The sequence below is a fragment of the Haemorhous mexicanus genome, chromosome Z, assembly GCF_027477595.1.
Source record: "Haemorhous mexicanus isolate bHaeMex1 chromosome Z, bHaeMex1.pri, whole genome shotgun sequence".
Lineage (NCBI taxonomy): Eukaryota > Metazoa > Chordata > Aves > Passeriformes > Fringillidae > Haemorhous > Haemorhous mexicanus.
Window position 1 is genome coordinate 88,553,075 of NC_082381.1, and position 24,683 is coordinate 88,577,757.

The window sequence follows — 24,683 nt, forward strand, 5'->3', positions numbered from 1 at the left end:
TCCCAGACAAGCTCCCTGCAGTGTGTACAGTAAAACTGACATGATTTGCCACTGTTTCAAGGGACAGCAAGACCAGTTAGAACATTCTGGCTGCAGCACACACAACAAAGACTGGTTCTGTATGGTGCTGCCAGTACTGTGTATGAAGTGCAGGACGTGACAGGGTAGACAAGGAGTCAGATGAATCTCATCTTTTATTCAGATCTACAAGCCTGACAGCTCTTACCACTTGCCAGATGGTGACAGGTACATTTAAAAAAAAAAATTAAAAAAATTTCTTTTTTTGACGTCCCCGCTTCTCTAACAAAGGAGCTATTTAAAAATTCAACATGCTCCCTTGGAAAGCTTTAAATAGTTTCTGAATGTAACTGGCATTATGCTGTAACCCAATATTAAATAGTTTTGGGGAGGAATTGTTTAAATTGTTGAGGAAAACCTACATTTAACTGTTACAAAGGAAAGGACGTGCTGCTGTCTGTGGGAGGCACAGGGCTGCAAGCAGAAGGATCTGGCCACCATCAGTTATCCTGAATGTGGGCAAGTAACCAGAGAAGGTCCCTATCTCAGTCAGGAATGTAGACAACTGTTATCTTCAGTGCACCATATCTTCTATACACAACTTGAAGACATCTTGTTCTAATCATCCAGACAGTATCATGCTGCCTGTAGTCTGCAGCTGCTGAAAGTTTGGAGGGTTTTGAGCTTCAAGTTCTCCACTCCCCAAACTCTTGCATGACCAGAAAATGTGAAGAGAGAACAGAAGACGAAGGAATAGGTACAAAGCAGGATTTCAGTTCAACATTTTAAATAATTTTCCTTTATTGGCAATCAGATATCTGTCAATCTCCTGTAACTAAAAGCAGATCAAACCAAAAACTCTGTAGATTATTAGGCACAATAATATGTTATTCACTGCATTCAGAGACCTAGTACCCTGCTCAGCCCTCCCTTCCAGTATTTTGCACCCAGTGGTCATAGTGTGGCTTCAAACATTGCTCAGCTCTCAAATATTGACTAGAAGACAGAGAAAAATTTGTAATGCTTCAAATTTCCTAGCAAAAGCTCAGGCTCTCTATATGAACATTAAAACTACTATCAGATGCAGAAATAATTAACAACTGTTTCCCTAAGTCATCCTCCACAGAGAGACACACTGGTAACAGCTTCTAATCCACAGCTATTTTCTTCTGTTTTCTTCTAAAATGTTTCCCTATACAAGGGGAAGGCTGCTGTGAAGAAAACACTTGGCAGGTGGAAACAACACATATTCAGATACAGATAGGGAATAAGACAGCTGAATGCCTGCTCTTCAGTTATTTAAAATTAATTCCCCATAATAGGCTGGTGAGAGGAGTAAGAGAAAAGAAAAAGGGTTGTTTGATGATGAAAATTAGCTTTTGCTCCCCTGAAAGGTAAGTTTTTAACAAGGGGCAGTCAAGAGAAGCTGACATTGTTCTCACTTTGGCGGGGGGGTGAAAGATGTGTCACAGCTTGGGAATTCCTTACCAGAGGCATCTCAAAATCCCTCTGATTCTCCTGACTTAAAGATGTGGGAAAGGGCTGTTAAAGAAATTAGAGGGCTGGAACTAAATGACGTTTAAGGTCCCTTCCAACCCAAACTACTCAGTGTTTCTATGCTGCCCAGAAGGCATGTGCAGGCCCAAAAAACAGACAAGAAAAATTCAACATTTTAAAACAAACTGGTAAGACGTGATAAATATTTTCCACCTCTCAAGAGTAAGAAGAGCTCACATAACCAAGTGTAACCATCTCTGAAGTCAGGTATCACTCACCAGGTCTATATTTTGCATGATGTCCTGGAAGGAGGGGTGAGTCCGAAACTGCTCGAACAGATCGCGCTTGTAGAGCAGAGCGTACACCAGGTTGGGGTTGTGATGGAGGGAGTTGGTCAGGCAGGAGTTGATGATCTCCAGCATCATTCGGATCACTTCCTCAATCACATTCAGGTCCTGTGCCTTTAAGAAAGGAGTGAAAGGTCAGTGTGCCCTTTTCAATTGTAAAACATTGAGTAACAAAGGCAGTGCAAAGGTAATTATTACTAATAAAGCTATTAGCTGGTAATGTCTCTATGGTGAGCAAATCTGGCATCCATGTGTCTGGAAGGGAATCTGTTTTCTCCAGTAATCACCAAAATTTTAATTGAAATGCATCATACTAGTACTCAGCCTCATACCCAACAGGAGCCATGACATAAAGCATTACCATACTGTAATCAGTCAGATTCATATGGGTTAAGTGAACACAGTCTTTTCAACCCTTCCTATTCTGAGTAAAAGCACTTCAGCACATAATTAATTTATTACATTTTCTGTTGAGTCCCCATGCAGGAAGGAGGGATAGGGAAAAGGGAGAAAAAGTAACAGAAATAAACAACAGTGGGTTAAAGAGAAAAGCAAAGACAGGAGAAAGAAAACTGACTGTATCGAACATCAACGAAACTTCAACATCTGTCACTGTTACCAGACTTTACCCCTTTGACTTTTTTTTAAAAATTATTTTCTTGGCATTGAAGAAGACTTGTAACAAATGAAAAAAGGAATCTCCTTTTGTAGTGTACTAAGCCTTCACACTAAGATTAACTTGTAGAGCTTTTCATTTTGTCAGTGCGCTTGACAACTCAAACCTCCTAAGCTGAACAAGCTGGCATGTGAACTCCTGCCAACTGCCTGGATTTCCCTCCTTGAGCTCCACATCAGGATATCTCCAATACAACTATTCTCACAGCAGAGTTGTCCGTCCTACCTTGGAATAGGGTAAAAAAAGGGCTCTTGTACCTTGTTGTATCATTTAGGTTGTCTCCATCAAATCAAAAACCGGACTGTGAGACTCTACATGTCTGTCAAGAATGAGAAGCATACTAAACCAGCTTGAGCTTTTCTGCTGGTATGAACAATGAAACCACTGACACTTCCTTTTGTTGACTGCCCACAAAGTTCACTTTCTGAGTTATCACAAGGCACTTAAATTCTTCACAAAAAGGCAGTACTTACAGCATTTTGTTGGGCTGTCATTCAATCTGCAGTTATTTTCTACTATTAAGCAGCACTGTAGGTATTGTCATGTGGCAGATGTATGCTCTCTCCAAGGCAGAAGAGAACACAGGAATTTTCATTACCCTGTTTAGACTCAAAAAGAGCAAAATTCTTTGCTACCACTTTGCTCTGACTGCTTTCAATGGAAAGCAAGGTGCATTTTGTCTTAGAAGTGTAGCTCACAGAATCCCAGAATGGTTTGGGTTGGAAGAAGCTTTAAAGCTCAGCCAGGTCCACCCCTTCCATGTGCAGGGACACCTTCCACTATCCCAGGTTGCTCCAACCTCCATCCAACCTGGCCTTGGACACTTCCAGGGATCCAGGGGACCCAGCTTCACTGGGAAACCTGTGCCAGGGACCCCTACCCTCACACTGAGGATTCCTTCCTAATACGCCATCTGTACCTGCCCTCTGGCAGCAGGAAGCCATTCCCTCTTGTCCAATCTCTCTGTCCCTTATCCCAAATCCCTTTCCTAGATGTGGCCCTGCAGAACACAGCACCATGCCCCTAACATGCTGCTCCATTTTTTTTGTGACACTGAGGACCATGGAGAAGTGAGATCCTATCATAATTCCCACACTACTATCTGGTTATCCCCAACCCTTGTCTTCTACATGTACAAGGGAGATTTGAGTGGAAGCTTTTTGGAGCTCTTGTTTGAAGAGGAATATCTTGTGCACACATTCCAGTAAAATTCCTTCCTTAGCAATGATACTTGACAGTGAAGGTTATAGATTTTTTTTCTGAATGTAAGTATCTCCTATTTTTTAATGACTTTGCCACCTAAATTAGCATTGTAGTGTAGCTAACAATGATGGCAGAAACCCTTATGAAGCTGACTGCTCTCAATGGGATCACATTCTTCTATGACCGAAATAATCCTTAGTTTTAAAATGCAGGTGGTTCCTTTGCCTGTAGTTACCTAGTTGTTGTGCTATGAAACAGCATCCCAGGTCAAGGGTATGTAATGGAAAATATCAGACAAAAATAGAAATAACTGCTTTCAGCTGGCATCTGAAGAAAAATCCAAACTTAACTCAACTGGGGAATGGTGCTTGCCTATCAACTCAGATTTACTATACCTAATATGCTGTATTATGGTATATTTTCAAAAGCTCTGAGCACTGGCATACTCCTGCCCCCAGCGCAGCAGGGTGAGCTAGTGACCAAGACACTATCCTAAAATACAGAATAGCTGACTTTCACAGAAATATTATGATTCCGAATCAAGTGAGATCTGTCCAGTTACCAGAAAGGTAACAAACCACACAACTACTTTTCAAAAACTAATTTTTTTTTTATAAAAGGTGTTCAGCTTAAACCCCAGGGATACAGCTAATTGAAACTGAAAGCCTTGCTAACCATCTTCCAATAGGCTGGAGACTCTGCTAATGATCAGCTTCAAACAATGAAAAGGTTCAGAGGTTATTGCACAGTAATTAAATTAAACATTTTTAAGAGCTAATGGACAGAATCAACCATCTGTATTTCAGCTACTACACTGCAGGTGCAGAATCTGGGACCTCCCCCATGAGGAAAAATAGGAGATATAGTGAAGATTTTTACTCACAACTGACTACACGAAAAAGAATTTTTAAGAAGAACTATGTCCATAAAAGACAGAGAAGTGGCACTGAATCCCTGTATTGCACGTATGTTATCAGGAGAACTGTCTGCTCCTATAATTAGAGATCAAATCATTCCTAAGGGTTTAAAAGTTTTCAAAACAAAGGAAAAAACAAGCATAAATCCAAGGACAGCATTTGGATGAGACAGTGGAGAAATGCTGACAAAATGCCACGTGATTTTTTTGCTCTGTATCATCAGTATCAAGCTACAGACCCACTGCATCCAGACATAGTATCAAGACAGGTATAAATAAAGTTATATTAACATTTTCTTGTTGAAGTTTATCATCTTGTGTATTACTTTGAGAGCAGCTGAACACAGCTGAAATGCTGAACTTGTGTGGCTAAGGCAAGGACTAACACATCATCCTCAGCAGAGAGGATGCTTACATCCTTGTAAGACCTTTTTTTTTTTTTACTGGATTAGCTGTTATACAAAAATAAAAGTCAAATATTGATTTGTGAAACGTAGACATGCTTCAATCTATTGAACAGTACATTTAAAGGAGAGAAGTTAAACATTTCCTATTGCTTGCAATTGACAAATTCAGTGTAGCACTCACATTTAAAATTACTACAATATTCCTTTACAAAACAGGGCTTAGATAATGCCTCTGTCAACATCAATGTGTACCAGTCCCCCCCCACCTATTTTTTTGGTTTATTCCCATAGAAATAATTATAACCATCATTAAAAAGAAAAGTGGAAGCTAAAAGCTCAGTACCAACTCAGTGAGACTGAAATCATGCCTGCAAAGAGGACAGGAATGCAGGCACAGCCCTCGCATTACTGTGGTAATTCTAGGTAGTCACTTAATGTTCCTTCTCAGGAGAGAAGTTAAATGTGGTGCTTTTTTGCAAAGATTCTAACTTTTAAGGCAAAAAGACAGATGTTTGGTCATGTTCTAGATGCACAAAGGATAAACCAGCCAGTGACAGCTAAAAGACAGCCAGGTACATGTCCGGGTAGTCTTCTGTTAAAAGGAAAAAACAAGTAATCATGCCAGAAAAAAGAGAATGGAAATAAGTTGAGAGGACGTGGGGGAAAACACGATGAATGAGAACATTATCTGGGGAAAAACAATTTGAGTTTGATAAACACTATCAAGGAACACACAAAAGTTCAAAGCCAAGGCAAATGATGGGCAGAGCTGGATGTTCCTGGATCTGACCGTCCTGGAATATTATTGCTTTCTTTACTGCAATACAATTAATAATTAGCATGGTATACTCCTGGGCAAACACTTCCACAGAATTAAATACTTACATCTGATGTGTAAAACCACTTGGAAAGTATATGGCTTTTAAATATCAAGAGAAGTCAAGCAGCCTAACCATGAAACCCCAGGCATTTGCTCACAGTTAGTTCCTTACAGACATATTTACCCATCAAAAAACAAATCACTGTCAGCAGAGGATGCAAAAACTCAGTATCACCAAACACCTCTTTAATTTATGGTGCCCCATCTCCTGGTTCCCACAATGGAACATTCTGAGTGCTCATCCTTTTAATTCAATTTGACATTGAATTTATTTTAATTATTGTGACCACAAAACTGATTTAAAAAGTTCTATCATGAATGAATGCAAATCTCCACCCTCTAAATGTTACCAGTTCTGAGGAGATAAAGGGAGGCATGTCTTGTGTAATTCAACTTAGTGTTGCATAACCATCCCTCGTGGTTTGTACTGTCTAATATAAACAGAGGCAAAATTATTCAGCTTTCTGTTTTCTTTCCTCTAAACTTAGTTCATATTGAAAATATTAGCTGGCTGAAAAATCAGAATTTTGGTGACTTGTGATGCTATGAAGTGGCAAAGGTGGACACATGTTTCTCTTCCATGATGAAATTAGCTCCTTGATTATCCCATTTTTTGACTGGAAGTCAAGCACTGTCCATTTTCAGAGTGGTACCAAGGGTATTACAGAGCATGGATGGTGACAGATTTCTTAATGGTATTTTGTATTTCTGATCATTAACCCAGGAAGATATGCAGTACACTCCGTCACAGCTGGCACAGGTTTCTCAGAGCAGCTGTGGTTGCACCATCCACGGAAGTGTCCAAGGCCAGGTTGGATGGGGACCCTGGGATAGTGGAAGGTGTTCCTGCCCATGGCAGGGGTGGAACAAGATCAGCTCTGAGGCCCCTTCCAACCCAAACCATTCAGGGATTCTATTTCATGATTCGAAGAAGCATTAGTGAACAAACTTAAATCTCGTATCATGTCCACATGACAATTACAAGCTTCAGACTATATATTATAGATATGATTATATATTTCTTTACAGAAAACTCAAATTCACTTAAATGCAATGATCTGGTTTTCCTCCCTTTTATCTGGATATACAGTAAATCCCGATTCAAAGCAATGAATAACTGTAAGCCTAAAGAGGTATACTTTCTAACTTTTTTAAAAATTGGAGATCTAACAGAGCAACTTTTCCTTTGTGGCAAGATCCATCTGAATGGTGTTATGCACCATATGACAATGGGTACAGACACCCAGGTCATTTGTGTGTACTAAAAAAGCCACATTTCTCACTGTGCATTCACATCACAGCAATTTTCCAGCCAAATTATACTTCCAGCTAAATAACTGCTAATTATATAGTTAGCACAATAAGCAGGAAGAAGCTTATCTGCCTGAAAAAAGCAAAACTGAGCAGGGATTGGTAAGGGAGTATGCTACAACTGGACCATGTAAACAGGGTGAAAGAAAACAACAGGACAATACACTGTGCTGAAGTCTTCAAAGAAACTTGATGAAATAAAGTGGAAATGTCACATGTAATTGCAAAAGAAATACTTGATGGAAATGCAGGCTGACAAAAAAAAAACATGTCCAAACACAATTCTGAACTTAACTGCTTATGACAATGAATGGCTTTTAGTGAGTGGGAACTTGCTGCCAGTAATAAAATGCTTTGACATTTGAATTTTCAAAAGTTCAAGTTGCTTTGTGTCAGAGCTTGGTGGCTTTAGCTCATTCTGACCAACACTGCTGGTCCCTCTGCAGTGGAGCCAGGAGTGCACACAGTGTGCAAAAGCTGTGAAGCAGCTACTTAAAACAGCTGGACATGATGTAATAGTTTCCTTCCCAGGAACTCCACAATTCACAGAAGGAAAACCATCTCGGACTCACCACTCTCCCCGATAGTTCTGAGTGACCCTTTAAGGACATCTGCTCCCTTTGCCTCTCTTTGTAACTCAGAAAATCCCAGGATGGTTTGGGTTGTGAGGGACCTTAAAAGCCATCTTCTTTGATCTCCTGCCATGGACAGGGACATCTTCCACTGTCCCAGGCTGCTCCAAGCCCCATCCAGCCTGGCCTTGAGCACTCCCAGGGATCCAGGGGCAGCCCCAGCTGCTCTGGGCACCCTGGGCCAGGGCCTGCCCACCCTCCCAGCCAGCAATTCCTCATTCCCAATATCCCATCTGTGCCTGCCCTCTGGCCCTGGGAAGCCATTCCCTGGCTGCTGTCCCTCCATGCCTTGTGCCCAGTCCCTCTCCAGCTCCTCTGGAGCCCCTTGAGGCACTGGAATGTCAGGAAGGGCGGCACCATGTCTGTGTTGCTGCATTCACACTGTGGGACCACCCATCATCTTCACAGCTGAGGCTGAAGGCCTCATAAAGATGCAGGAATAGAGAAAAGGTGAGGGTAGAGGCTGCACAGGCAACTGTAATTACGGCTGTTCTCCATGCTAATCCTGTGTCCATGATGACTCACTGTAGCTCTTCATCTGTAATATTTTCAGTGAGATTCGACAATTTGCGAACATAAATTATAAAAAATTATAGTCATAAACAACTACTTCCTTCATGACGCAGATATGACTATAAAGGCAATTTTGTCAGCAATGGAAAAAAGCCCCCATACATACCCTGCACAATCAACAGATATCAAAAGGACTAAGAATGCCAAATTAACTCCAAACAGACAAGTTCTGTGATTCTTTTTTTACCAGGATAAACCAACAGGAAAAATTTGGCAAACTGTTCCACATCCATAAGCTGCAGCCACACAAAGTATAGCTGAACAGACAGTTTCAGTTCATTTTACATTTTTTTTTTTTTTTCATCTGCCTTCGTACATGCTGAAGAATACTTCAATAAATTATGCTTTCGGACATGCAGTAGTTACGACTTCTGTCTGTAATGCAGCTATTCCAGATTTCAGGGTGGTACTCCTCAATCTTTTGTGAGGAATAGACAAAAGACGCTACAGGGAATTTCACCTTGATAACATAATTTATCAGCATCCACAATTGCAATGATATAAATTTCCCTTTTTCTTTATAGGGGAATATCTATAGTTAAATATTTTAGAATAATTTACTTTATTTTTAGTTAGTTTAAGAGAAGCATATGTATCTTGTTTGTATTAGCTTTGGGGAGCTTCCAACAGAGCTGTCTGAATTTCCTGCACTTTCAGCAGAAAATAAAACCTTCAACAAAATAAACTTGCTCTGCCAAAGGAGGAAGAACGGAGAGGAATGAAGGAAGCTCACAAGAAAGCTGTTCTTATCCTCAGTGAGCAAAGCAACTTCAAAGCCAAGCCTTTGGTGACCAGAATCTTATCTTTATCTCTTTTACTGGCAATACTCTTTGGCTGTTCTATGTCAAGCTCAGACAACTTTTGGTAAAGTAGGTATTACGTGAAAAAATGCAGGGCCTATAGTGATTATAACCTCAAGTATTAACCCTGCCATCTCTGATCGCTGCTTAGGAATGAAAGCACTGCTGTCACACAGCAGAGCTGTTTGTTGCCAGACACTTTGCTAAATAAACTGTCCATCCTGACATTCCTCCTCTCCTTCCCGGGCAACCGGCAAGCTGAGAGTGCAGGTTTTAAGCCATGCTGAGCCAGCCTATGTGGGAGCACACCTCCCATGAGGAACATGGAGTTTCCAGCCCATATCCCAATGCCAACACCCACCACAGCCCATGACAAGTAGGAAATGCCATAGTGCGTGTCCAGTCCCAGAGGAAAAGGCCCAGGAGCAGTCTGCTCCAAAGGAAAACACAGCACAGGACACCTGCCAAGGCAGCAAGCCCAACTGCTTTCCTGCTCCAAACCCCTGCTTTCCCAGCTTGCACTGGCCCAGGAAATACTGAGCCATTTCTGAGGACACAAATATAACCCAGGGAAGGTGCAGGTGCGTCATTGGTACTTCTTACATGACTTCACCACACTGTGTTTATTATCCAGCTGACCTACAGCTCATCTCCTGCTCACCCCATCACTTTCATCTCTTCTTCCATCCATGCCCTTCCTGTCTTTGAAATTCCAATCCTAAACCACTTCACCTTGAAATATTTTAACTTACCCTCCACTTCCTTCAAAGCCAGGCTCCAGAATCAATCAAAATTTACTATAAAACTACCCAGATTCCCTCAGTGCTTTACTGATTCTTGGTGATGCTTCCCTCTCATAGCCCTGCGTCCTTTTTACCTGTTTACCAAGGATTTTGCAATTCCCAGAATCATGGAAACCCAAAATGGTTTGGTTTGGAAGGTTTATTGGCACGGAAACCTTACATTAGACCAGGATGGTCCAAGCCTCCTATGAATCAAATCCAATAACCTGTTTAGAAAAGGCAAATTACTCTGGAAGACTCTACCCAGGGTCAAGCTTCAGAGGCTGGTCTAAGCCCACCAAGAAGCTTCAGCATAAGGGGATCCACCACAATGCCCAAAATACCTGGAAGTCACCAGCTGGGAACTCAAACACTCCAAGACAGTATTCCCAAACCACACAGAACAATGACAACAGAATGCAAACAGTATTTAGTAAAACTGAACCCAATCATTATCTAGGATCCCACAAAACCTGGGAAGCAACTGCTACTAGAAGATGACACCATTCCTACTAAGAAAATTAAAACTGTGAATTTTTATTTAGTCATACTGTGCTTGAAATACTAATGAGGTTTTCTTGCTTTTGAAAGGAAATGAAGATTTCTCCATTTCTCCATGAAACTAAGCAGTATTCCCTAGAGGTATGGGAAGATTTTGTTTAGTTTGACTGGTAGAACAAGAAAGAACAAGTCCCATACGCAACCCCAACTCCACCATACAAAGGTAAAATAGATCATCATGATACAGGCTTTAATTAAGAGAACCAATCTACCTTGAGGAGAGTTCTAGGACTTTAAAGACATTCCTCAAGTGAAAAAGTTTCTGATTCCAGCCCGACACATTCAGCTTAGCTGCAAAATGTCTCCAGCAAAACTTTTTGGAGCAGTTACACAGCAGTAAGTGCTGCAAGAACTGAAACCTTGACAACTATCATGGAATGATAACCATCATAGGATGATTTGGGTTGGAAGGGAGAGAGACCACCTTGCTCCATCCTATCTGGCATGGGCAGGAACAACTTCCACTGTCCCAGGCTGCTCCAAGCCCTGTCCAACCTGGCCGTGGACATTTCCAGGGATCTAGAGGCAGCCACAGCTGCTCTGGGCACCCTGTGAATTCCCCACCCTCACAGCTGGGAATTCTTTCCCAATATCCCAGCTAACCCTGCACTCTGGTAGTGGAAGACATTCCCCTTGTCCTGTTACTCCATTCTCTGGTAAAAAGTACTTTTCCACTTTGTAGGATCCCATCAGGAGCAATGCAGGTCTCATATAAGACCAAGTTTCCAATTTATGCATTACACCTAACAGTAGTATTAATAGCAATTTAAATAGTACCTAATGAAATTTGTATACCTTAGAGATGATATCTGATGACCCTCTTAGAAGCAAGTGAGTGTTTTTTCAAAAAGGAGCAAATTTAACAATTTACTAGGAAGATACAGTTGCTAATACAGGCATTCAGTTTTGTGTTTCAGTTCATAGTTAACTCCAGATTTAAGCACCCTTACCATATTTTAATGCTTCTTTGGAATGGGCTCTTATTCTTTTTCTCCTATGTGACGCTAATTGAAGTACAGAAACCCATATTTTTACCATGAAGAAGAATAAGATGGCAAAACATCACATCTTGCAAATGGCCAGAAAAACCCCACCAATTAGCAGTTTTCTCCACGTTTTTCCTTCACACCTCCCAAACATTACTACATACAATACGCTACAGTTGCAGGAAGTAATTTATCCACCAGTACCCTGTCACCACAGCATAATCCCAGACTATATTATCAAACGTCTTCTTCATCCTTGATATTATGCTTAGCAGCAACAACTGCAAGACTGTCTGCAAAAGCTCATATACAACTATTAGCATGTTTCCTGTGAACCACCTACTGTCACTCGAGAAAATAACTCAGTAATTACAGACTACAGCAATCCTGGAGTCAGCTCTGGGCCCCTCAGGACAACAGGGACATGGAGGGGCTGGAGCGTGTCCAGGGCAGGGAACAGAGCTGGGAAGGGGCTGGAGCCCCAGGAGAGGCTGAGGGAGCTGGGAAGGGGCTGAGCCTGGAGAAAAGGAGGCTCAGGGGGGCCCTTGTGGCTCTGCACAGCTCCTGACAGGAGGGGACAGCCAGGGGGGTCGGGCTGTGCTCCCAGGGAACAGGGACAGGAGCAGAGGGAACGGCCTCAGGCTGCGCTGCTGGAAGTTCTGGTTCAACAGTAGGGAAAATTTCTTTCATAAAAGGGCTGTCCAGCCCTGGCACAGCTGCCCAGAGTGGAGTCCCCAACCCTGGAGGGATTTAAAAGCCATGTGGATGTGGCACTTGGAGACATGGGTCAGTGGTAGCCTTGGCAGGCTGGAGGAATAGTTGAACTCAATGACTTTTCAACCCAGACTTGAGAGGGCTTTTCCAAAGCAAATGGATCCTACAATTCTTTGGTCTTGCAGACCAACCTTCAGTGTCTAAGCAATTTTAATTGAGAAGGTACCAAAACAAACTGAATATATACTGATCTCTGACTAAAGCTGTCAACTTCACAGAATCTGAATTCCTAAGCTCTCGTATGGTTCCTCACTGATCAGATCCTGTGGTTCAGCATCTCTGCTATGACGCAGCAAAACCATCAATGCCTTGGAACTGTTCTCTCCCACAGAAAGCACCAATCTGAATAATTCTGACCCTATCTAAAAGAAAAGTCTTCACACACAAGACTATGTAATCCAAGTCCTCAACACAAACAGAGACTGAGTAGAGTCTCCATAATTTCCATACTATCCAAGCAGAAGATTTTCTGGTCCTCATGATGCACAGGATGTCAGTGGGAAAAGTCAGTGCTTCTCTCTACCCAGCAGCCAAAAGATTCTGTATTCCTGCTCGTGGGATGAAAATTGCAATTGAAATTTCTATGGGAGGCATAAGAAAGTCAGAAAGGGCCAGCAGAGCAGACGTATCCATCATTACAATTCTATCCATCATTACAATTCAGGGAATGCCAAGGAGGCAAGGGAATGGTGTTACTGCTAAGACCACACCCTGCCCCTGCTTCCACAAAGCAAGACTCCTGCTCTGCTCAAACACCAAAAATCACTGCAAAGGGACACTGAAATGGGTAAGACAACAATAGAAAAGCACCACAAAACAAAAAAACCCCTCTTGACAATACTGCACATGTCTAAAAACAGTAATTACAAAATAGGCTGATTTAACCTGTTTGTGTAGAAGGTTACAGTGTGCACACAGAAAAGTTTCTATGATGGTTCAGAAGTAAACAGCAGCAGTTCATGATACAAAATGTCAAGTCCCAGGCAGCAGACAGCTGACAAGGGGTTATGGAGCAAGATGCCCAAACTCCTGTGAGCAGGAATAAGCTGCTTTACTGCCAGCATCTTACACCAGAGCTGAAGATAAATCATGGAAAGTGCTTTTATTTCTTATGATACACTAAAAGATAGCAGCATGCTTAAAGAAGTCATTCTTTATGACACCACTCAGCACACATGCTATATTCATTCTTTCAGTGCTGTTAAATATTTTGAAAATTAAAGGGAATAGCTTAACAAAGATATGTGAAACCTATCAGAAAAATCACATTATTGAGCTTTGAAGCGGTTTTCAGTATAAAAGAGATAAGTTCTTCTAAGATTAGAAAATATAAGAAAGTGGTTTTGTTTTCCTCTTACCTTACCAATTCTTCAAAACTAGTCTCTTACAGTAAAAGTATCATTTATTATATTAACATGGGCCCAGAAAACCTCCATGAACAAATTTCAAGAACTGCTCTCTTGAGCTGAATAAAATGGAAATTGTAAGGAGATGAGAAACAGCCTTCTGAGGGCTGACAGCAAACAAACCAAATAAATGGGGTATATTTTAGATTAAATCTCTCTTTACTACATTCCATCTTATTTTTGAAATTCATTTGGTCACAAAGACACTGCATCAGTTCTGATAAACACAGAAGTTGCTGACCCACTGTGCTGCTAAATGTTCTGGAAGCACAGAGCAGCTGCAGCCTGAATGCCAAAAAAACAAACCTTTAACTGAGATGTGGAAAACCCAAAACTCACAGAAAATAATTGCAGAAGTCCATGTACAGAGGCAGTTGTTCCAAAATGAACTAACTATGAGGAACAGATGGTATTTTCTCAAATTTTGAGGCAAAATGCTCTTGATGGAAATATGTAAAACTGCATTATCCAACTAAATAAAATTTCCCGAAATATTTATAAAGCCTTGTCTATTTTGGGACCAAAGTTAATTTTGTGTTGCCTGGTTCATAAAGCTCAGCAGTGACAGACAGGGAGATGAGAGATTTCTGCTGAAAGACAGTGAAGCTCCTGGGCATGGTGTACATGCATCCCAGAATCCTGCAACTCTTCCTCACCAAAATCCTGTTTGTGATTATAAATGGTTACCTATAATTTACATTAAGGTTTCTAATAAACTTTAAATAATTTACCACACGTTAAGATGGCTAATTTATTGCAGAAAAATAATTTTATGTATCAGAAAACTTCCAGAAAACTTTTTACCACGGGAATGTAACATGACTCTTCCTATTGACTGGATTTATCAAAATCTAGAAGATTAGTATTGGAATGGGAAAACTTGTCATTATCCATTCAGATAACTTTTTTTGCCTGCATTGAGTAAGCATCTTATTTCTCTGTGAGTGCCACAAATTATCTGCTGGTGAGTAGATGAAAGACCTGCCTTTGGGAGCTGCAACATCCATTTTCTCCTCAGTTTGTCTGGGGAGAACAGATATACTTCAGATAATGAGTCCTATTGCAGTGAATAAAGCAAATTGAACCTGCAATGTTACAATACATCTTATTTTCTCTAGAACAGGACGGCTGTTTTTTGTTATTAGCCAACATTATCTTTGAGGTCAAGGGTTTGGGTTAACACACACACAAATGTTGGAGTGGAACAGGCTCTGTACACACCGTGCCAGCTTGATAGCAACACAAAAATGCATTGGAACACAGTGTCTTTGGAGAATATGTTGTTCAGTAGTGGGCCACAGCTCACCCAGCTTGGGCTCCAGCCTGAATATGAACAAGAGCAGCTCTGGAAGAGCTCCACCACATTCCAGTAACATATCTGAAGGGCAAATGGAAAAAAAAAAAAAAAAAAAAAGGTATCTTACGTGTCTCAACTTTGTTTCAGAGAAGTGAAGGCAATCAGACATCTCCCAAAAGTGCTGGGGATAACAAATACAGGAGGATTAAACAATGGCAATGTATTAGAGGCTTGTCTCCCCAGAGCCTTCTCTTCCCCAGGCTGAACACCCCTAGTTCTCTCACTCTAATTCAGCAACTGTTAAGAATTGCTACTTTTTGTCCAAGGTCTGGGTTATTGTTTCTATAATTAACCCAGTCTGTGGATGAATTCCTATTTATAAAAGCTAACTTTGCATATGAAATATGCAATGTATTCTATTAATTCACTTAGTTCCTAATCAACAAAGAAATGAGAAAATTAGGAGAAGTAGCTGATTACATGAAAGGCAATTAAAAGTATATCTTTTCAATTACACCTGTGAAAAACACTGTCTATACAATTCCATAAAAATTAGTAACAGACTCTTAAAAATTTCTGTTTCTTCTAAATACATTCTCAAAATTTACTGAGAGGTTTTTCAGGAAGACATTTCACAAAGAACAAGAATCCACTCCTGTCAATGGGAATAAACAAAACGTAAATTTTCCCTTCTATGTTTCTTTAATGCTGTTTTCAGGCCAGGTGATGAGGAAATCAGTTTTCAGTAACTGGCTTATTTTGCTTCATGTGATAGTTCACATGAGCAGCAGAGAGGAGCCTACCCTTTTTCAAAATCCACTTTTGGTTTTGGATTTCTGTCTCTATTAATAATTTTTCTTATCCAAACCTTTTACTTATTCACTTCATACCAAGACTGTCTTTTAATATGGTTGACTCATTCCCTTTAAAATACTCTCCTTGCCTTCATCCCATCATTCAGTCTCCTGGCCACCCACACTGCCAATCAGCAGCAGTTGTGTAACATTATAGGTAATATTAACAACAGCCCCCAGTGGGAGAATTGCCCTCAGCATGACACTGTGAAATGCTGCTCAGGGGGCACAAGACCTCTCCGAGAAGATAAATTGTAAACTGACGAGGTTAACTTGCTTCACTAACACGGACACAACATGTAATAAATGTGACTCTGCAGAGGCAGAAAATGGTCCCGTTTCAACATTTTATAGAATTATAGAACTGTTTAGGTTGGAAAAACCCTCCAAGATGGAGTCCAACCACTCCCCCTGTCAAGTCCACCACCGACCCAGGTTCCCTGGTGCCACACCGACATGGTTTTCAAATCTCTACAGGGATGGGGACTCACCACTGCACTGAGCAGCTCTGTCACGGACAAGCCTTTCGATTAAGAATTTTCCCCAATATCCACCCTGACCCTCCCCATGCCCAGCCTGAGGCTGTTCCTTCTCCTCCTGTCCCTGTTCCCTGGAGCACAGCCCGACCCCCCCAGCTGTCCCCTCCTGTCAGGAGCTGTGCAGAGCCACAAGGTCCCCCCTGAGCCTCCTTTTCTCCAGGCTCAGCCCCTTCCCAGCTCCCTCAGCCTCTCCTGAGGCTCCGGCCCCTTCCCAGCTCCATTCCCTGCCCTGGACACGCTCCAGTCCCTGATGTCCTGAGGGGTCCAGAGCTGGACACAGCATGTGAGGTGTGGATGTTTCCGTTCAGATAGATTTGAACAGCATCTGCACAGTTGAATAACTTCTTCCATTATTTTATCCAATGTGAAGCACACCATCTTCCTCTTATAGCAGGTTTCTCAAAATCACTGGGTCTTGGTTCACCCTAATTTCTATTATTTTCTTTGTCTTTCCAGTGCCAAATCACAGATATGTGCAATGCAGGAGTCTAAAGATCTATGTTTGGCTACTTCTTTAATAACTTCTTAGTACCCTTTGGTAGTAATGGATGGCTTTTTTTTAACAACAACTAAAAACGTACAAAACCCTCACTGGTTAGTCTGTAAATGTCCCTGTAAAATATGAAGAGTAGAAATTGGAAATGGAAGGTACAACATGTTCCGCCAATATCTCATAGAGAAAAAGCAGCACACAGAAATTCCAATTCCAATTAGATATTTAGTACCAAACAGCCTAAAAGGGTTGGTACATACTTTCTTCCTCGTCCATTTCCTCTACTTTATATGGCTGCATGTTTAAAAAAACAATTACTGGGATGTTTATAACATATGGTCACATACTTATGGTTTTTAAGCACTACATTTTTCAATCAAAACCTTGCGTTAGGAACACCAGAAAATTGTTTTAATGCATTGTTGAAATAGATTGCTGTTATAAAAATAAATCCTACTCTTTGGAGAGCTACTGCATTAGGTTGTTCTGTTTGTCTGTGGACGTCTGACCAAGATGAACCATCCAGGTGAATAATTGGTTTCTGAGAAACCCTGAACAACCCACTCATGTGAAAGAGGCAGCAGGAAAATCATCTAATGACCAAATCAGTGAAGAAGGGTGCTTTGGGGATCAGTACTGCTCCTTTTTTCATCCAAACACTTCAATACTTGCCATTAGTGTGAATAAAACAAATGTTGGTTTACATGGCAGTAATAAACAGTTTTATAGAGAGGCCTATGAGGGCTTTATCTTAATAATATATCACATTAACTATCTACAGCTACACCTAAAACCCTTCCAAAATACCAGCGTTACCAGGCTTCCAGTTCTCTCAAATCCAACCCAATTAGCTGTGCAGGAGAAAAATCAGCATACAAAGTTCTCCTGTTTAACTTATGGAGGTGCAAAGGAACCCCAAGATTTCATCCTTTTAAAAGACAAGATCTTACAACTTCTTCAGTTTAATCATCTTTTGTTTTAAAAGCACTCATTCAAGCAGTCTTCTCAAAAAACATGGGGTTTGCGTGCAGATTTTGAACACATGCCATAATTTATACCCTTTACTGCAAATAAATGACAATGTCCTAAAGCTCTACAACTATTAAAGAAGAAAAAGTAAAAAATTATGATGTTCATGTTTGGTTTATCTCAAATGTTTCTAACAAGCAAAACCAGGGGTTTTGAAATTACTTTAGCAAGTGTTTGCACTGCTAATGTCAGAAGTTCTTTCACTTATTTGTTCTCCTTTCTCATAAACCTGAAAAATGAAAGATTTTCAGTCAGATGATCATAAGACGCTACTGCCACAGTAAATGTTCTTTCAAAACAAATGATTTTTTTATCCCTGTTTGCCAAAATAATGAGAATTTCTAAGTGAAATAAGGCTTAACACCATCTACGTAACACAATTACCAGACACCAATGACACTTTTGTGGAAGTCCTGGGTGATGAAAGACCAACATCTTTTTGAAGAATATCATCTTGATGTTCTTCAACGTATTTAATGTAAAAGTCTTTCAATCACAAGAAATGTATTTGTAAAGACACAATAATGCAAAAGCCAGCTGCAAATAACTATTAGTACTCCATAGATAATATACAGGAGTTTAAGCAGACTGAACTTCACCAATATCTTTTTTCACAGGATTTTAGGATAGTTCTTCTGTATAAGGATAATTTATGCAGCATTTTCTTATGAAAGTTTCAATTCATTTAAAGGAAAGAACTGATTAAGAATTCAGACAGAACTGCAGAATTCAGCTATTACTCAATAGAAAAGCTTGCTTTAGATTTGGGTTAGGTTGGTTATTTCAGTCTATTCTGAAATAGCTATTTTTTGGTGATATAAAAATAGGGGGATTAGGTAGGAGTAATATTCTATAAAATATAATTCATCTGAAGGAGGGTATGACTAATATTTAGAAAAAGTATTTTTAGGCCCTCTGCTCAATACTGGAGACAGGCAAACCCAAGAATAACCTGATATTGAAAATGTTACTTCATCAGCCATCAAGTCAGAGTAATCGAAAAGAAGGTATTATACTGCAAAACAAGGTGACTCTCCTATTAAGTACAACTTGAACAGCTAGAATCCACATACTATTCTAAACCCACCCAGTACTATATTGCTTTACCATATGTTTTCATTAAACAACATCCTTATAAAAATTCTCTTGTATAATCACATTTTAAGTTTACTCCTCTAGACAACATGAGAAACTAAAAATTCACACACAAAAAAGATGTTTGTTAGACCATTAATGATGCATGGCTAAGGCATTAAAAAAAAATCTTACTGGGTTTCCTGATGGCATTTTGAAATGGAAGAAAATAGAGACAAAAAAAACACTGAAGAGACCTAGGCAGTGCTTTGGGTGGTAAGTAGGTGGTTTCTGAATTTTAAAGAAAGATTATGACCAAAAAAAAAAAAAACCCAAAAAAAACCCAAAACTATCTTATTTTTTTCCCTCACTCCAGTATTTGACAAATATGGACATATCTCAGTCAGCAGTCTTGATTTAATTTGGCAAAATTTTCCTATTCTGCCAACCGTGTATTCAGTTCTACATATTTTGTGAGTTCTTAGAAGTTACCACCGAGCAGTACTTCACAGACTACCAGCTGAACAACATTAATTGCATCACACTAACTCTATTATGGCCAACCAGTTTATTTGGAAGTAGGTTTCATTTCTGCATCATTTCTGGAGTCATCAGATGATTGCGGGGAAGACTTCCCATTTCTTCGTGATAGCACACGTTTACAGGAGAACACTTCTATGTGATGGCAGATTTCTGAATTTAACTGCTCTTCAGATAATTAAAAAAAATCAGAGCTGCAGGACATCTCATGTAATATAAGATATGCAAGCACAGAACATATTATAGGACCTGGTGAACCTAGGCTCTATGATTCATCGAATCATACAATCCTAGAATGATTTGGGCTGGAAAGGCTTACAGATCATCTCCTTCTAACCCCCAAAATATCACAACATTTATTTAAAGTCCAAACTGTTCACATCATTAGTGAATAAAATACTTGTTGGCTACATGCTGGATTAAAAATTAACTTCTCTGCAGGTAACTGAATCTAGAACACTAAGAGATTTTAGATCTGTTCCATTATGTTTAAAAGGCAATACTGGACCTGATTTTACCTACTCTTTGGCAGTTTCAGGTTTATGAGATAAATATGGAGCTCTTAATTACAATAGACAATTTCTTCTTAGGAAGTAAATGACACAGGGGAACCTTTTTACATCTCTTGATGTATGGGGGGAGACTGGGCTGGTTCTCTCTTGGGGAAACTCAAACGAAGGACTATTTATGAAGTACTTGGAGGTTTGAATATAATCAAATGTAATAACAAGATATAAGCTCCCACCCCCCCAAATTTCTTTTTTGTTGAAACCACTTTTGTAATACTGCTTTTTAATAACCCCCATAATGGCCGAATTAGAGGGACCCCAACTGAAGTAATTCATCCCACATAAAACAAACATTGCTTTTTCTTCTTAGCTTTGTTTTACAAGCTACATTACTTCCAGATGACGCTCGAGGGGCCTAGGAGTTTCAAGAGTTAGATGGTTAAACAGACAGCTGCTTTCTATTTACCATATAAATCAGGGAAAAATCAAAGAAGAATCTAAATATTGGAATTCATTTAGCCCATTATGGAGCACAAACTGTGGGGGAAAAGAAAATAATACAGAAATCTCATCATCCAGATGCAAAGTTTAATTCTAGTTATCAAGATGAGAAAAAAACTCATCAACATTTGCAGAATTCCAGCCCTCCATGAAAGCCAGCTTTGCACAGTGGGTAAATTTACTGGGAAGGAGTCATGAAAAGTCAGCTCTAACTGGGAACTCTCCAGTACCACCAGGCTTTGCTACTGCAGACTTTATATATATAACTACACATTAAAACACGTAATTTTATACATATACATGCACACACAAAGCTCACTTCATTTGTATTTTTTACATTTTTCCCTTTGAGTTGCCAACAGGATTTTATTTTTACGCTAAATAACCCAAAACTCAACAGATTTTGGACAGAGGATTAAAGGATGGCTCTCCATATACTGATTAATGTATCTGTTAATACGAAAAGTTTGATATTACAGTGCAAGGTTTTTACTCCAAATTTCATCCACCACTGATGTGCTGTTTAAATGACAATACTACGTACTAAATAACTGAATAAACTGCCACTAACTGGGATTATTTTCAGAATTTTTCCTAACACATTTAAGCTTCATCTGGCTAGAACAATTTTATTTTTTTAAATTCAAAAATTTTAAAAATTCAGGAGGTAAGACTCAAGTGATGATGTCTGCCAAACTACTTGAATCTAATACTATATCTACGTCTGATTTTTCATTTCCTCAATTTTTGCATTAAGGAAACTGGTTTTTTCTCACATCAGCAAGAAAATTACAAGAACTTGCAAAAAAAATCAAAATTTACTCTCTTCTTCTCCATAGAAAGAGTTAAGGAGAATCTCTCACTACCAGCTGTAGTTTAACAAGCAGGGGAAGCACTCAAAAATCATAAAGAATACTATGAAATCCTTGAAAAGAAATTTTTGGTGTAGATGGTAGCTCCAACAACACATCTGACATGCTACTTCCCAAGAGAAGTTAGCATGTCTCTATTTATGCTGTTAAGTACCTCTGATTTGATAAATTACATTAGGCTGTAATCAAATCACTAAGAAAATCATTGATATGTTTACTTAAGTAATATGTCTTGATTTGAACTGAAAGAAGCAAAATTCTCAATTATTTTATTATCAGTTTTCTTGTTTGCTAAAACATTGGAAAACATACTTTCATTGAATGCCAGAAAGTAAAAAAGATAAACTTAAGTGGACTCTTCCCATTTCCAATTGGATTATATGCAGTATTTCAAATCAGGTCAATGCTGCTATAAAAACAATGAATAACAGTCTAACAAAGAATTGTGTCTTTGAGGCAATAACGACAGGGGTTGGTTGTCTCTGTCCTGTTGCCTTCTCCATCCTGCTTCTGAATCCACCACACCGACAAGAGTTTACCAGCAAAGGACCAGGACACTGGTCCAGCCTCAATAAATGAAACAACTTGCTCTTTTCTTTTTTAAAAACCAGAAAAACCCCAGCAAGAACAACATCAAGGCCAACGGGGTCTGTTCCTTACTCCAGTTGCCAGCTCTGCTGTTACACCACAACTTGATGGCAGACTGCAGCAGGTAAGTCACAAAAAGTACATTAATAAACATGGTAAAGGTAGAACTCAGTATATTCCTACCACCATTAGTGAGTATAAGCTTAGGGACTGTGTATTGGGTCAAAAACTTACTAGAACATAAAGAGTACTGTGGTTCAAACACACAGAATTTAAGACAATATCTTAAACAGCTCCTACAATACTTTTATGTGATTTAACCCTTGGATTCAGGTTTGTTCCAGATTGCAAGGCAAGATGTATTCTATTACCGTCTGTATGGCAGTTGTCTTGTGTCAAGTGGGCAGTTTTCCTTACTTTCTCTCTCTCTGAGTGATCACAATCTCTCCTCTCTCAGGAGGGGACATCTGCTGATAACAGGCTGTTGAGTGTCCCTGCATGGCTGATAAGAACTAGAACATCCCATTGTGAGCTGCTCTGCCCAGAGGGAGGAGCCGAGCATTGCCACCCAGATATAATCTGGAGATTCTGACACACCAGCATGGCTTCCCACTGGATTCCCCAGAGGAACAGCAGCTGCTTCTACTTCCACGGATCTTCAGAGGAAGACTCCACCCTTCTACAGGATCCCTGCTCCAGCAGAACCACACCTGACACTGCAGGAGGGCTTCAGCCACAATTCCAATGGGACTGCTGCCAACACCCTGACCAACAGGGTGTCAGGTTGGGTTCTGACTCTGTCAGTGCTGTTTACTGCATTGTTTTATTTTATCCTTTTATTTTCTTCCCTATTAAAGAACTATTATTTCCTGCTCCCATATTTTTTCCCTGAGAGCCCCTTAATTTAAAATTCATAGCAATTTGGAGTGGGTGGGAGGGTTTACGTTCTCCATTTCAGGGGAGGCTCCTGCCTTCCTTAGCAGATGCCTGTCTTTCCAAACAGAGACAGGGTTCTATGCAAATTCCCATTTGGATTATAAAGCATAGTAAGAAAAGGAATAATTTCTAAATTAAAGTGAATGGAAAAATGGTGAAAAAGGCATTTTAAAAACACATATTTGGTCCGAACAGAACCTGGCAAGAGAACTGCTTATTAGAAAAACCTCCACCTCCCAACGAACAAACCTGTGCAGAGCAGGCAATATTGGAACCACCCTTCTCCTTAGCTCCACGCTGGGATACAGAGGTAAAACGTGCTTCAGGACTTCTGACATTTCAGTCCTCTCCACTACTACATTCCTCCTTGTTCTTACACACAACATAAACACAGGCTTTCAGAAGCAGAATATGCTGAAGTGATGAAATCTGGCCTCAACTTTTTTTAGTCAACTGCCTGTGTTTCAGACTGAGCTGTAACATGAGCAATTTCGAGAGGAAAAAGAAAGGACCAGAAAGCCATGCCTTAACAGCTTACCTTGTACATGGTCTGTAAAGGCCATGAACTTAATTTACTCTCCCCTACACCAATCTTTCCAAGGGCTCTCTTTCCCTCTTCCATCCCTACATCACACCAACAGTAAAAAGAAAGAAATCAGTGGAGTATCTAAGCCTCTTGGCTGTACTCCAGGGAGCTTTCCCAGCTCTATCAGCTGCATTGTTCAGCTGTCTAGGAACATAAGGGGACAACTTCATACAGAAAGCCTTTCCCCCGGGCCTTTCCTTAACTGCAGTATTGTTTACATCCAGCAAGTCAAAAAGTTCAAAACCTATAAAATATTTTTCAAGCATTGTATTCTTACACACCTTAAAATATAGATCTTCATATGTATGTTACCACACGCCTATGTGTGCCTATGTGTTTTGCAGACATGTGTATCAAGCTGTTTCCTTATTTAAGTCATTAAACAATCATATCAAATGATCTTTTTAGGTATTTTTATATTTAATGCTAGGGTAAGACGATATGCAAAGTCTCAGGCAGGCATACTGTGGATCATGCATTAGCCCTGAAAATAAAACATTTTTATTTTAAGTTGATACATTTTCATCCTCAAAAATCTGAAGCAAATGATAAATCAACTTTTCTTTCCTGCACACAGTACTGCAGTGAGGGTTCAAATGAGTACAGACCAAAGATACTTCAGCAGCACAAAGATATTATTCAAGTCCTCTCAAGACGTCTCCTTCTTCCACCCAAAGCAGAGATTTCCCAACAAGCTGTGCAATTAAATACAAAACTGTTGCCTACTTGTGGGCATTGGCTCAGCAAACTGAAGGGAACCGTAAGTATCCATGTATTCAGAACATACTAATTTACCCCATGACTCCAGTACTCCCTCAGAGGCTCATTGGGAATTGTTTACAATTACTTTTAGGCATTTTAAGATTCTGTGGATGCTAAAGCCTACTTCTTAAAAATGCCGTTTTCAATGGTGTGATTCAAATATTCTGAATTACAAATGGCTTGAAAAGCATGAGTTGACAGTAAGTCTCTTCCCTCTACATAGCTGTGGTTTTGTTCTGCCATTTCTAAGTGTAATTCTTGTTTTTTAGAGCCGTTTCAGACATGACATCATTCATACAGGTTCCTGTATTTTGATGTCGGTGGTTGCTCAGCT

The 24,683-nt window shown here is 40.0% G+C and overlaps 1 protein-coding gene across 7 annotated transcripts in view; it reads right to left on the minus strand.

Annotated features, from left to right (window-relative positions):
• The window catches only part of DYM (dymeclin), a 209,662-nt gene that overhangs the window by 42,139 nt on the left and 142,840 nt on the right, over window positions 1-24,683 (minus strand). For 5 of the 7 annotated variants that reach the window (XM_059873519.1, XM_059873517.1, XM_059873514.1 and 2 more), the window contains 2 exons: window positions 15,194-15,247; window positions 1,794-1,976 (listed from right to left, as the gene is read on the minus strand). In XM_059873519.1, the coding sequence (XP_059729502.1) occupies window positions 1,794-1,976; window positions 15,194-15,247 (237 nt within the window). The remainder of the gene's footprint in view (window positions 1-1,793; window positions 1,977-15,193; window positions 15,248-24,683) is intronic. The other 2 variants (XM_059873520.1, XM_059873518.1) reach the window with 1 other exon arrangement.